The 14,917-nt window shown below is 44.0% G+C and overlaps 2 protein-coding genes across 2 annotated transcripts in view; both read left to right on the top strand.

The window, feature by feature from the left end:
- Positions 1–1,073: 1,073 nt before the first annotated feature.
- LOC116478502 (zinc finger protein 442) lies at positions 1,074–14,327 on the top strand. Its single transcript, XM_058425198.1, is given in 5 exon segments — positions 1,074–1,183; positions 11,952–12,078; positions 12,993–13,053; positions 13,744–14,114; positions 14,233–14,327. Coding segments are annotated over 5 exon segments (738 nt in total). The 5' UTR covers positions 1,074–1,099.
- The window catches only part of LOC116478503 (zinc finger protein 44), a 96,218-nt gene continuing 95,546 nt past the window's right edge, over positions 14,246–14,917 (top strand). Inside the window, exon 1 of the mRNA XM_032169778.2 lies at positions 14,246–14,450. Coding sequence (XP_032025669.2) covers positions 14,331–14,450 — 120 coding nt within the window. The 5' untranslated portion in view covers positions 14,246–14,330. The remainder of the gene's footprint in view (positions 14,451–14,917) is intronic.

Here is a 14,917-nt window from a genome sequence, read left to right as displayed (position 1 = left end):
CGGAGGTTGCAGTGAGCCGAGATTGTGCCACTACAGTCTGTCCTGGGTGACAGAGTGAGACTCTGTCTCCAAAAAAATAAAATAAAAATAAATGTGCATAAGGCATAGCAGTGTAGTATGGGAAAGGAAAGGGAGTGGAGGTTCACAGCACATTCTGAGGCTGTATTTTAAGATGAGAGTTAACATCTATGCAGTTTATCTCGAAGTTATTATCTTGAGATCAAGAGGGGAAAGAGGAAAAGGGAAAGAAGAAGAAAAAAGGTTTAAAACGTGGTTTGAGACTCAGCTGCTAAGCTGCTGGTTACACACTCTGGGACTCAATTTCAGGAGTCAGAATCTGCCTTCTAAGCTTGAAAGTATGTTTAACCTCCTGAAAGGGGGTTTCCTGCTGAACTGTGGCTGAAATTTCTCTGAACTAATTCAGGTTTTTTCTTTTCCCTTCTTTTGATTCCTTTATAGAAGATTACTGCCATATACTTCCAGATTTTCCATGCATTTAACAATTTTATTTCATTGTTGATGTGTTTTTATTTTCTGGTCTGAGAATGAGTAGATTGAGAGATAAGGTGGGAGAAAGGCTTGACCATGGAGCCAGCAGCCTCATCCTAAATTCCTGATCCCTGGAGGACACCAGGCCTTCCCTCCTGCTTCAGTGTGGTTTGTGTGGCCTCGGGCTCCCCTGCCGCTCTGAGGCCAGGGGATGGCTCCACTGGGCAGTGAGTCTCGAATTCCCAGCACACACTTGTGGGTCCCCGTCCAGGAAGAAGGAGCAGGAAGAGCCCACTGAGTACAGGCAGGAAATTCCGCTTAAATGCAAATGTCCCCTGGGAGGGGTCAGGTCACAGCGAAGGGAGGAAGCCCACCCTATCAAGGGCTGTGTCTGGAACCGCTTTATCTCGCTCCACTCAGCTGTGTAAGATCCTTCTTTTGTCAATCAGTTCCCTGGGGGGGCGGAACTTGGAGCTCTACCCAATCAGTGTTGGGGGCGAGATCTTGGGAACTGCCAATCAGGCGCGCTGCCGGGAGGAGGGTGGAGCTTTCTACACCCCTCTGAGCTCCCGCTCCTGGCTCTGTAGCTGAGAGAAGCCCTGGGAGGTCAATGGGAGGCACTGTCACACTGAGTCCTATGCTGGCAGCAGGGAGCCTTGGGGAGAACCCGGGACACCGCGGAAGCCGGGAAATGGTGAGTGTGCGGGGCCTGGCGTCCTGAGGCAGGGCGAAGGACTGGTTGGAACCGGCCAGAACCGGCTGTGGCGGAACCCGGGCGTCCCCGCGGCGACTGCGGGGTCTGCGGACCTAAGTTCCCCTGGTCCAGCCGGCCCTCAGTCCCCTCAGCCGCAGGGTGGGAGGTGGGGGCCAGGCCAGCAGCCGGGACCCCGGGCGTCCTGTCCCGTTTCTGCGCAGCAACTGCGGCCCCGGCTCCGACGCCCTCTCTGGGGCAGCTCCACGCCCGCAGCTCCGCGTCTCCCCAGATTGTGCGGCTGTAACCGGCACAGGTTCGCGGCCCGAGTCACTGCACCGAGACTCCAAGGCCTGCAGCAGAAACAGTTTAATAGGGGGAGGGGGTAGAATACCCCAGTCCCGCCTCCATGAGAGGTTTGGGGATGAGAGTGTTTAGGGGTCTGGACAGGGGCGGCTGAGGTGTGGGGTCGCTGGTTGGCGGGGAAGTGACGGGCGAATCCTGGGACGGGAGGTGAAGAAACCACATTCTCCTGCTGAGTGGGTTCCCTCGTAGGGTTTTCAGCCTGCTTGGCGCCAGCCTTTCCGTTGAAATTCAAGATCTGAGAAAGAACTTGGGCAACTCGAGCAGCTCTCCGAGATCTTATCCCTAGGCACAATGGGGAAGCCGGCGGTCAGCGTCTTCTGTGACCTGACTCTCAGGGAGGCGGCCCCCGAGAGGCAGTGGGGCTCAGGGTACCTGGTTAATATCTAACTGCAATCAGAATCCAGATTCTTGCGTGGGGTTTGTGCACGGGAGGAGCTGTGGTCTGCGGGGTCCCCAGTCCCTTCTTCCCAGGGTGACTGATTCCTCTTCGAGTTTTTCAGAGATGAGGGTAGCAGGGCCTCAAATCCACTACCCTATTCCCTCATTCTAACTCCTCCTAGGGGTGGTAGTAACTCCCTTGGTTTCCAGAGCCTTATGCAGGCTAACTTTCCCTCCTCAATTCACAGCAACATCATGAACTCCTCCCTCCACCGCCCCACCGGTGCTAAATTTCAGTCCCAGTATTTTAATTTTCATTTTGTTTTCAGAGAGCAATGGATGGCTTCTTTTTTTCTTTCTTTCTTTCTTTTTTTTTTTTTTGAGATGGAATTTTGCTCTTGTTGCCCAGGCTGGAGTGCAATGGTGCGATGTCAGCTCACCATAACCTCTGCCTCTCGGGTTCAAGAGGTTCTCCTGTCTCACCCTCCCGAGTAGCTGGAATTACAGGCACCCACCACCACACCCGGCTAATTTTTTGTATTTTTAGTAGAGACGAAGTTTCACCATGTTGGCCAGGCTCGTCTCGAACTCTTGACCTCAGGTGATCCGCCCGACTCGGCCTCCCAAAGTGCTGGGAATACAGGTGTGACCACCGCGCCCAGCCGGCTTCTTAAAAGATTTGTGTTCCTGAACATTTCACATGTGAGGAAGCAGAGAATAACCTGACATTCCACTGTAAAAAACAAACAAACAAACAAAAAAACCTTTGAGCCTCTCCTTCTTTTCTTTCCCCTGGGTACGGATACCTTCTCAACATTGAGAGTCCCCTTTGGAAACTTTACGGGGTGATGTGTTCTCAGCCCACTCTCTGTCTTTTCCTGGTTCTGTTTCAGAACTGCCTGGGGTTGACCCAAGATACACACAGCTGCTCTGTCTCTGGGAGGGTCTAGTGAATATCAGCCCCTGAGTCATTTCTCCCAGTGAGCAGCCTGAGGTGTTGGGGTGAGGCCTCACAGAGAACAGCTGGACGCCCTTGGTAGGATGGGAGGAATCTTCTGGTATATCATTTTTGTAAAAAGCTAACCCTTGGGACAGTCACCTTTTTCCTCCCCAACCCCAGTTTCCATTCCTTGGGGACACAAGGCTGGTCAGCCAATTGAATGATCCTATTTGGGGGAGAAGACAGAAATGATTTCTTCCTTCCTGACTCTCAGACTAGTGAAGAGAGAAAACAATATGTAAGCACTGGAGAACCCACTCATTCCAGTTGTGCAAGAACCTCCCATTCAGGTCAGGTGTGCACGAGCCTGAAAAGCACACAGTGCAGTATCTCCTGGGGCAGTGGGGGGTGGTCACTGAGCACTTTACTGAGCAGATGGGGGGACTAATGTCCCAGGAGATAGGATGACCTGACACCTGAGTTAGACTTGTTTGTGTTCCAGTCAGCACTGCCCATCCCTGAGGCTGTCACATTGAAAAGAGGTATTCACTCTTTTCAGCTTCAACGTTTTATTAACTATAAGATGCATCCTATCATTAGAGATTGATAGAGAAAGTATTTCCAGAGGCCAGAAATAGTTAGATTTCAGAAAACAGGTCATATATGTAGCTATCTATTCCTTTTTTTTTTTTTTTTTTTTTTTTTTGAGATGGAGCCTCGCACTGTCGCCCAGGCTGGAATGCAGTGTCGCGATCTCGGCTCACTGCAACCTCTGCCTTCTGGGTTCAAACGATCCTCCCACCTCAGCCTCCTGAGTAGCTGGGATTACAGGCCTGCACCACCACGCCTGGCTAATTTTTTTTTTTTTGTATTTTTAGTAGAGACGGGGTTTCACTATGTTGGCCACGCTCGTCTTGAACTCCTGACCTCAAGTGATCTGCCGCCTCCGCCTCCAATTTTTGTGAAAAACAAAACAAAACAAAACAAAACAAAAAAAATCCCTTCATTTACTTTTTTTTCCCCCAGAGCCTGTCAGGTAAGTTTCTCTGATTGTTCAAATGGAATTTCAGGGCTTAGCAGTGACAGTATGACTAAGGAAAAATGTTTGGTTGTACTTTCTTTATGGCTGCAGAAAAAGTGAACACATAATAACAGAAAATGTGGTAGTTATTTGATTGAATTATAAAGATTTACCAAAACTTTAGTTTCTTTCCTTTTTAGGGTGGGGAATTTAGGACAGTGGATAACTGTTCTATTCCTGTTATGTATACTTGACAGATTAATGCTAAATTCTGTGGCACAGGACTTTCCAACAGCTAAAGAACTCAAATATTATTAATTTACTAAATGCTTTATTATTATGAAAGTAGTAATTAAATGGTATTTGCTGTCTGAAATGGATAGATACTTGTGCTTTTCCTATTTAGCTTTATTTTTTATTTTTTTGAGACAGAGTTTCACTCTTGTTGCCCAGGCTGGAGTGCAATGGCGCAATCTCGGCTCACTGCAACCTCTGCCTCCCAGTTTCAAATGATTCTCCTGCCTCAGCCTCCCGAGTAGGTGGGATTATAGGCATGCACCACCATGCCCGGGTAATTTTGTATTTTTAGTAGAGATGGGGTTTCTCCATGTTGATCAGGCTGGTCTTGAACTCCCAACCTCAAATGATCCTCCCACCTCGGCCTCCCAAAGTGCTGGGATTACAGGCTTGAACCACCGCTCCCAGCCTACCTTTATTTTTTATTTATTTATTTTTTTGAGATGGAACCTCTCTCTGTTGCCTAGACTGGAGTGCAATGGCACAATCTTGGCTTACTGCAAGCATCACCTCTCAGGTTTAAGTGATTCTCATGCCTCAGTCTCCTGATTAACTGAGATTACAGGTGCCCACCACCACCATGGGCATGGTGGCCCACACCTGTAGTCCCAGCTACTTGGGAGGCTGAGGCAGGAGAACCACTTGAACCTGGAAAGTGTGGGTTGCAGTGAGCCGAGATCGCACCATTGCACTCCAGTCTGGGTGACAGCGTGAGACTTCATCTCTAAATAAATAAATACTAACTAAACTAACTAATAAATAAATACTAACTAAACCAAGTAACTATCCATGTAAGGCATGGGAGGGAAGTGAGTGGGGTGGAGAGGCCTGAGGCTGGTGACTCCCAGTTGAGGCCAATCTTGAGCCTGCAAAGGGAGGTTATTGAAGGCCTCCTTAAACTGGTTCTTCCTGGGAGCCTCCTGATCACTCCAGCCATGGGAGAAGCCTTTTATACTTAGAGACGCTGCAGAGCATTAGAAAGCAGAGGCTGTTGGGGTGATTCCCTGTTTGAGATTGTATTTGTTACTGTTGTGGGGCTGTCGCTAGACATTCTCAAGTAAAATAAATCTGGATTTAGCTAAGTGACTTCATTCTAAAGGAGTACTGCAAAAGGGGAAAGCATCAAGTATAAGATCTGAGGCATCCCATCCCAGCCGGGCGCGGTGGCTTACAAGAGTGAAACGCGGTCTCAAAAAAAAAAAAAAAAAAAAGATCTGAGGCATCTCTAAGGTTGGGCAGAAAAGTTTTTTTCTTGCTAAGGGTAGAGCAACCAAGATTAGAAGGAAGATGCGAAGGGGAGGGCAAGGATAGAGGGTGAGAATCAGATTCTTTTTTTTTTTTTTTTTTTTTTTTTTTTTGAGATGAAGTCTCGAGAGCTCTGTTGCCCATGCTGGAGTGCGGTGGCGTGATCTCAGCTCACTGCAACCTCTGCCTCCTGGGTTTAAGTGATTCTACTGCCTCAGCCTCCTGAGTAGCTGAGACTACAGGCGTGTGCCACTACGCCCGGCTAAGTTTTTGTATTTTTGTAGAGGTGAGGTTTCACCATGTTAGCCAGGATGGTCTTGATCTCCTGACCTCATGATCCGCCTGCCTCGGCCTCCCAAAGTGCTGGGATTACAGGCGTGAGCCACCATGCCCGGCCGAGAATCAGATTCTAGATCAGAGGCTGTTTTACTCTGACCTAAGTCTGTTCTTAAGATGGGTTATGAAAGAGGGGTTTTGTGCTGACTCAGGCTGAGGATGGGTGAAAGTTCACGGTCCTGGATCAAGGAGAGAAACTTAAGCAAAGTTTTCTTTAGATGTATTTTGTTCAGTATGATCAGTGAAGACAAAACTGCTCAGCTAATCATAAGATAAAAAATGGGAATTTGGAGGTTCTTTTTTTTTTTTTTTTTTTTTTTTTGAGACGGAGTCTGGCTCTGTCGCCCAGGCTAGAGTGCAGTGGCGCAATCTCGGCTCACTGCAAGCTCCGCCTCCCGGGTTCACGCCATTCTCCTGCCTCAGCCTCTCCGAGTAGCTGGGACTACAGGCAATTTGGAGGTTCTTTATCTGGCCGAGTTATAGTTTAGAAAACGGGGGAGGGGCATAATCTATGTAAGCAAAGGGTGCTTTTATTTTGTTTTGTTTTACGGCTGCTTGTCCAGAACACAAAGAACTGGGCTTGGGGAGTTGAGGTGATTTTCTGTCATCTTACTTATTTACTAGAATTACAGGGCTTGGGTAAAATTCAACATTATCAGCAGCCTGGTTTTGCATTCACTCAGTTGGTATAATCAGAGTACAAATTAAAAAGTCTGTCACAGCTGATTTAGAGAAAGACACCATTTGATTCTGCCTGATGGAAAAAGGGTTTATGAATCTGAGAATTTATCTGGGTCTGTGATATAATAAAAAATGTATTTGGATGTGCTGGGTGGATAATGTCAGCCCAGAGGGGAAGGTTTGCCAATCCCTCCCCTTCCTTTGCTGTGCCTCTCTCTTTTTGGCTATTCTTGAGATATCCTTTGTAACAAACTGATAACCTTAAGCAGAGTGACTTGCTGAGTTCTGTGGGTTGGCTTTGCACATTATTGACCCTGAGGAGGGAGTCATTGGTTTTATACACATTTGATTAAAAGGATGGTCTCTGGGGCTTGCCACTGGCATCTGCCTGGCAGCTGATGGGTTGTGATACTCAACCCTCAACTTGTGGGGTCTGTACTAATGTTGAGTGGATACCAGTTTTTGTTGGAGAATTGGTGTTCAGCAAATGCCATACGTTTGTTGTCAGAAATTGTGTGAGGTAAGACACTACAGGTCAGAAGCATAACTGACCTAGAGTTTGTATTTTGTTTTTCATTATAAATTCAGTGTGTGTTTATCTAGAAGCATAGTTTTGCCTCTTTTCAGTTAGTTAATATTACCATTAATATACCCTCAGTATTATGCTGAAAAGGCAATCCTGCTACTGGGTATCTATCCAAAGGAAAAGAAATCAATACATCAAAAAGATACCTGCACTCGTCTGCATATTGCAGCACTATTTACGAAGCAAAGATACGGAATCGACCTAAGTGGAGGATTGGATAAATAAAATGTGGTGTGTATACTCATTAGGATACTATTCAGCCATGAAAAAGAATGAAATCACGTCCTTTGTGACAACAAGGATGGATTGGGAGGCAGTTATCTTAAGCAAAACAATTCAGACACAGAAAGACAAATACCACATGTATTCACTTAAAAGTGGGCGAATAGGCTGGGTGGGTGGCTCACGCCTGTAATCCCAGCACTTTGAGAGGCCGAGGCGGGTGGATCATGAGGTCAGGAGTTCAAGACCAGCCTGACCAAGATGGTGAAACCCCATCTCTACTAAAAATACAAAAATATTTAGCCGGGCATGGTGGTGGGTGCCTGTAATTCCAGCTACTTGGTAGGCTGAAGCAGAGAATTGCTTAAACCCGGGAGGCGGAAGATGCAGTGAGCCTAGATTGCACCACTGCACTCCAGCCTGGGCGACAGAGCGAAACTCCTTCTCAAAACAAAAAAACAAAAAAACAAAAAAAAAGTGGGCAAATATACCTCCCACGTGTAAATAATGTGTACACGTGGAAGCAGATTGTGGAATGATGGTCAGTGGAGACTCTAGGAGGGTGGAGGATGGTGGATGATAGGCGGTTGCTTCGTGGGTACATGTGCCTTGCTGCAGTGATGGATGCACCGAAGGCTCTGACTTCATTCACCACAATGCACTATATCATTGTGGCAACATTACATCTGTACCCCGTGAATATGTACAAACAACATCAAAATTTAAAACAGAATGCACATTTCAGGATTGTACTCTAGTCCTACTGAATTAGAAATTCTGGGGGTAGGGCCAGGTGTGGTGGCTCACACCTGTAATGCCAGCACTTTGGGAGGCCAAGGCGGGTAGATCACCTGAAGTCAGGAGTTCGAGGCCAGCCTGGCCAACATGGCAAAACCCCATCTCTACTAAAAATACACAAAATTAGCTGGGCATGGTGATGGGCACCTGTAATCCCAGCTACGTGGGAGGCTGAGGCAAGAGAATTGCTTGAACCCGGGAGGTGGAGGTTGCAGTGAGCCAAGATTGCGCCATTGCACTCCAGCCTGGGCGACAGAGCGAGACTCTGTCAAAAAAAAAAAAAAAGACTAAAAAGAAATTCTGGGGATAGGATCCAATAATCTGTGTTAAGTCCTCCAGATGCTTGTAATGCAAATAAAGTATGAGAACCGCTTCCCGGGAGCAGCTTGTTAAAATGTAATGCAAAAAAATAGAACTAAAATGCAAAGAAAATAAACAAATTGGAATAATGAAAAATATTTAATTGACTCCAAAGACATGAAGAGATGAAAGGAGAGGGGAGAAAATACGATGAAAAGATTTTTGATTTGTTTATTTGCTTCAATCTGTTTGACATATGCTGTTGTCTGAGGCTGTGGGTCACCAAGTCCTCACACATTTCACTGTTCGTGGGACTTGAGTTCTTTCAGGTTAACCTTATGATGTTGTTGAAAATATTCTTTTTTTGTCCCTAAGTGCTAACACTTCGTGAATTTTTAACTCATTGGGATACTATTCATTGGGAAAAAAATTGTATTGTAGATTATGGATAGTTTAAATTTATGAGGAAATCCTAATAGCAGGTGTAGATCAACTCTCAGACCATGTATGTGTGGGTGTTTATGCCTTGTAAAGATTTATGTTTTATGTATCTCCATTGGTTTTTGCTGATTAGCATTGGTATTGAGCATTTTTTTCTTTGTGATCTTTCATCTTCTGTGAAATAATTTTCAGTCTTTTTTCATGTTTAATTTATTTGGATATTATTGCCTTGTTTCTCTTTTTTTTTTTTTTTTTTTTTGAGATGGAGTTTCACTCTTGTTGCCCAGGCTGGAGTGCAATGGAGCGATCTCAGCTCACTACAACCTCTGCCTCCTGGGCTCAAGCGATTCTCCTGCCTCAGCCTCCTGAGTAGCTGGGATTACAGGCATCCGCCACCATGCCCAGCTAATTTTGTATTTTTAGTAGAGACAGGGTTTTGCCATGTTGCTCAGGCTGTTTTTGAACTCCCAACCTCAAGTGATCTGCCCTCCTCAGCCTCCCAAAGTGCTACAATTACAGGCATGAGCCACTGTGCCTGGCCTTTCTTTTTGTTTTTAGGCATACTGTACATACTAACCAGTTTTCACATGGAGGGATTGCTAGTATTTCTTTCCAGATGGCAGTTTATCTTTTTATTTCATTCTACAGTTTGATGGACTTTTTCTTTGAGACAGAATCTTGCTCCGTGACCCCAGGCTAGAGTGCAGTGGCGCCATCACAGCTCACTGCAGCCCCAAACTCCTGGGCTCAAGGGATCCTCCCACCTCAGCCTCTCAAAATGCTGGAATTTAAGGTGTGAGCCACTATGCCTAATTTTAATAGAGTTGAATTTGGAAGACTCCTCATTTGGGACCAACTTTCTTTTCTTCGTTTTGGGAGGTTGAGGGGAGACAGGGTTTCATTCTGTTGCCCAGGCTAGAGTACAGTGGTGTCATCCAGACTCTCTGCAGCCTCTACTTCCCTGGGTTCAGGTGATCCTCCCACCTCAGCCTCCCAGGTAGCTGGGACTACAGGCATGCACCCCGACACCTGGACTAATTTTTGTATTTTTTGTAGTGATCACGTTTCACCATATTGCCCGGGCTGGTCTTGAACTGCTGGGCTCAAGAGATCCACTTGCCTTGGCCTCTCAAAATGCTGGAAATATAGGTGTGAGCCACTGTGCTCAGCCTTTATTTTCTTACTTAAGAAAATTCTCATCTCATTAAATCTGAAAAAGACCTTGTTACTGTTTAAAAGACTAATTTTGTCTTTCATACAATTTTTTTTCTCATTTAATCTTGAGGTCTGTACATATTCATATAACTTTTTGTTCACCACAACTAACCTTCAGTTGACTGGCAGCCTTATAGGTCACAAAAACAATTGGTTAATACATATATTGTCTGTCACATGTATTGCATACTATATTCTCACAGTAAAGTAAGCTAGACAAAATAAATGTTAATAAAATCATAAAGAAGAGAAACTATATTTACTGTGCATTAAGTTGAAATGAATCATCATAAATGTTTTAGCTGGGTGTGCTGGCACACCCCTGTAATCCCAGCTACTCGGGAGGCTGAGGCAGGAGAATTGCTTGAGCCTGGGAGACAGAGACTGCAGTGAGCTGAGATCATGCCACTGCACTCCAGCCTGGGCAACAGAGCAAGACTCTGTCTCCAAAAAAAAAAAAAAAAAAAAAAAAAAAAAAAAAAAAAAAAAAAATTCTTTATCTGTTCTTGTAAAGCTGTCACTTTGTTGGTGAGAAAGTTTTTAGCATTTTTATACATTTGTGACTTCTATTAGTTTTGGGGATATCTTTTTTTGTTGACTACTAAAGGTCTGATTTAGCTATTTAGGGAATATTATCGATATTCATGAGAGGTAATGTTGAGTTCTTTCTAAGAACATGTGCAATCTGTCCCCATTGTTCTCCTTTGACATTACCTAATAAAAAGTTTAAAATTCTTGCATTGGGATGGTGAAGTATATTTTATTAGTCTTTTGTCTTGCTTTGCTACATTTGATCTAGAGGAAACCTATTGCCAGCTTCTAAATGTTCTGTCTTAGCGTAATCACATAGGATGGGCTGCATCCCCAAGTAACATGTTGCAATAAACATTTTGAACAGTTATTTATGGATGTCATTCATTAGAGACTCAGTGCCCAGAGTGTTTCCTTGTGTCTACCTTAGTGTGTTTTTTGTTGCTTATGACAGAACACCTGAAGCTAGATGATTTAAATGAAACAATATATGTATTTTGTAGTTCTGGAGGCTGGGAAGTCCAAGGTCAAGGCTGGACATCTGGTGAGAACCTCCTTGCTGGTGGAGACTGTTGAGTCCCTATGTGACACAGGGCATCACGTGATGAGGGAGCTGAGTGTCTAGCTCAGGTCTCTTTCTCTTCTCACAGGGACATAAGTCCAACTCCGTCACTACCCATTTATTCTTCAAGCCATTAATCCAAGAATAGATTAATCTTGATTTTCTTGAGATCCAAATCCTCAAGACCCAATAACCTCTTCAAGCCCCACCTTTCATTACTGTCGCATTGGGGATTAAGTTTCAGCATGCATTTTGGTGGGGACAAACATTCAAACCTAGCATTGGCTGATCAGCTATGCTCCCACTGCTGAGCATGTAACAAAATTCCAAGCTCCCCAAGAGAAGATAAGAGTTAAGCAAATACTATACTTTCTCCATAAACAGTTTATGCACACTCAGCGCCTGTTATTAGTTATGTTGGTGGAGACCCTCTATAAACCCAGCGCCTAGAGTACACGAAGGATCCAATTTTGTTAACCAGCGTTTGTAAATATATACAATCTCAGGACTCCTATTCTTGCACAGTAAGTAGTAGGACTTTGTCACGACAGGAATTACAGACCCACTATAAAGTAGACATTAGGAATGATCCTGGCAATAAAATTCACTCGCTTAAGTAATCAAAAAGAGACTTGTTCCTATTTGACTATTATTTGTACAACAGCATTCAATTCTAGCATCAGAATTGCTGTGTTGGAGAAAGTGAGTGTAGATAGAGAATAAGGGTGGATTTACCATGTCATTGAATCATTGCTTAGAAACAATAGTATCATGCAGAGTTTATGAAGTGGGTGTACATTTTTGGTACTATCAGTCTCAACTTTCCCCCTTTGTACATATGGGATGTTTCAGGATTCAGTAGCCTTTGAGGATGTGGCCGTGAACTTCACCCGGGAAGAGTGGGCTTTGCTGGGTCCATCACAGAAGAGTCTGTACAGAGATGTGATGTGGGAAACCATTAGGAACCTGGACTGTATAGGTAAAAATGACATTATGTCTTCACTTAGTCAATTAGAGACATTTTTTTCTTGGTCATCAATGCTGTGGAATGATTTGAAATATGGAAAGGGGATATAGTTGACCCTTCAACAACACAGGGTTAAAGGGTGCCGAGTCCCCAACCAGTTGTACATATTCATATAACTTTTTGTTCACTACAACTTAACCTTCAGTTGACTGGCAGCCTTATTGGTCACAAAAACAATTGATTAACACATATATTGTCTGTCATATATATTGCATACTATATTCTCACAATAATGTAAGCTAGAGAAAATAAATGTTAAGAAAATCTTAAAGGAGATAAACTTTATTTACTCTGCATTAAGTTGAAATGGATCATCATAAAGGTTTTCATCCTCATTGTCTTCTCATTGAGTAGGCTGAGTAAGAGGAGGAATTGGTCTTGGTGTCCCAGGGGTAGCAGAGACTGAAGAAAATTCATATATAAGTGGACTTGTGAGCCAGGTGGGTGGCTCACGCCTGTAATCCCAGCACTTTGGGAGGCCAAGGCGGGCAGATCACTTGAGGTCTGGAGTTCGAAACCTGCCTGACACCCCATCTCTACTAAAAATCCAGAAATTATCTGGGTGTGGTGGTGCACACCTGTAGTCCCAGCTACTTGGGAGGCTGAGGCAGGAGAATGGCTTGAACCTGGGAGGCGGAGGTTGTAGTGAGCCAAGATTGCACCATTGCACTCCAGCCTGGGTGACAGAGTGAGACTCCATCTTAAAAAAAATAAAATAAGTGGACTTGTGAGGTACAAACCTATGTTGTTCAAGAGTCAACTATAATTCAGTGAATGAATCACGCATGATTCCATTGTACATAAAATCTTGTAGATTTTAGAATTTTATAATAATCTACAGTGTTTTTTCTGTGTCCACCTTTTAGGAATGAAATGGGAAGACACAAACATTGAAGATCAGCACAAAAATCCCAGGAGGAGCCTAAGGTAATTTGCACTTATAAGAGAAAGACATATCTGTGGAGTAGTTCTTAGGATGACAGGAAATTATACAACTAGGCAAAGAAAATGAACAAGCCCAGTATAAACTTATTTATTCCTATAAAATTTTCTCCAGAAACATATACTTAAATGTGACATAACTATTCAGTGTTTGCAAAAATAGTTCCCTTAGAAACAATATTAAGAATTCGGCCAGGCGCGATGGCTCATGACTGTAATCCCAGCACTTTGGAAGGCCAAGGCAAGCGATCACAAGGTCAAGAGATCAAGACCATCCTGGCCAACATGGTGAAACCCCATTTCTACTAAAAATACAAAAATTAGCTGGGCGTGGTGGCACATGCCTGTAGTCCCAGTTACTCGGGAGGCTGAGGCAGGAGAAACACTTGAACCTGGGAGGCAGAGGTTGCAGTGAGCTGAGATCATGCCACTGCACTCCAGCCTGGCAACAGAGCGAGACTCTGTCTCAAAAAAAAAGAATTCCATGTGTTTATCATTGTCAAGAAAACAGCTGGGGTCAAGTTATCTTGTACAACATTCAGTCCTTTCGCGTTCGAGCAGTGCATGAAGCCTACACGTTGCATGATGATGTAAAAATGTAAATCCAGTACCTACTAATAAATATAAAGTCATTTATAAATAAACCTTTATTAATATACTTCTCATGTTTTACAGATGTCATATCATAGAGAGATTCAGTGAAAGTAGCCAGATTCCAGATAATACTGTGAATGAAAAAACTCCTGGAGTAGATCCATGTAAAAGTAGTATGCATGGAGAAGTCATCATGGGTTGTTCATTCCTTAATTGCTATATCACATTTGATGCTGGACACAAACCAGATGAGCATCAGGAATATGGAGAGAAGCCACATACACATAAACAATGTGGGACAGCCTTCAATTATCACCACTCCTTTCAAACACAGGAAAGACCTCACACTGGAAAGAAACGCTATGATTGTAAGGAGTGTGGGAAAACCTTCAGTTCTTCGGGAAACCTTCGAAGACACATAATAGTACAACGTGGAGGTGGACCTTATATATGTAAGTTGTGTGGGAAATCCTTTTTTTGGCCTAGTTTATTTCGTATGCATGAAAGAACTCACACTGGTGAGAAACCGTATGAATGTAAGCAGTGTTCTAAAGCCTTCCCTATTTACAGTTCCTATCTAAGACATGAAAGAACACATACAGGGGAGAAACCATATGAATGCAAGCAGTGTTCTAAAGCCTTCCCTGATTATAGTTCCTATGTAAGACATGAAAGAACTCACACTGGAGAAAAACCCTATAAATGTAAACAATGTGGAAGAGCCTTCACTGTTTCCAGTTCCCTTCGAATACATGAAAGAACTCACACTGGAGAGAAGCCCTATGAATGTAAGCAATGTGGGAAAGCGTTTCATCATCTGGGAAGCTTTCAAAGACACATGATAGTGCACACTGGAGATGGACCTCATAAATGTAAGATATGTGGGAAAGGCTTCGATTGTCCTAGTTCACTGCAAAGTCATGAAAGAACTCACACTGGAGAGAAACCCTATGAATGCAAGCAGTGTGGGAAGGCGTTATCTCATCGCTCAAGCTTTCGAAGTCATATGATAATGCACACTGGAGATGGACCTCATAAATGCAAGGTATGTGGGAAAGCCTTCATTTATCCCAGTGTATTTCAAAGACATGAAAGGACTCATACTGGTGAGAAACCTTATGAATGTAAAGAATGTGGTAAAGCCTTCCGTATTTCTAGTTCCCTTCGAAGACATGAAACAACCCATACTGGAGAGAAACCCTACAAATGTAAATGTGGGAAAGCCTTTATTGATTTCTATTCCTTTCAAAATCAC

Source organism: Hylobates moloch, unplaced genomic scaffold, assembly GCF_009828535.3.
Source record: "Hylobates moloch isolate HMO894 unplaced genomic scaffold, HMol_V3 SCAFFOLD_12, whole genome shotgun sequence".
NCBI classification, from domain to species: domain Eukaryota; kingdom Metazoa; phylum Chordata; class Mammalia; order Primates; family Hylobatidae; genus Hylobates; species Hylobates moloch.
This window is presented reverse-complemented; position numbering and strand designations above follow the sequence as displayed.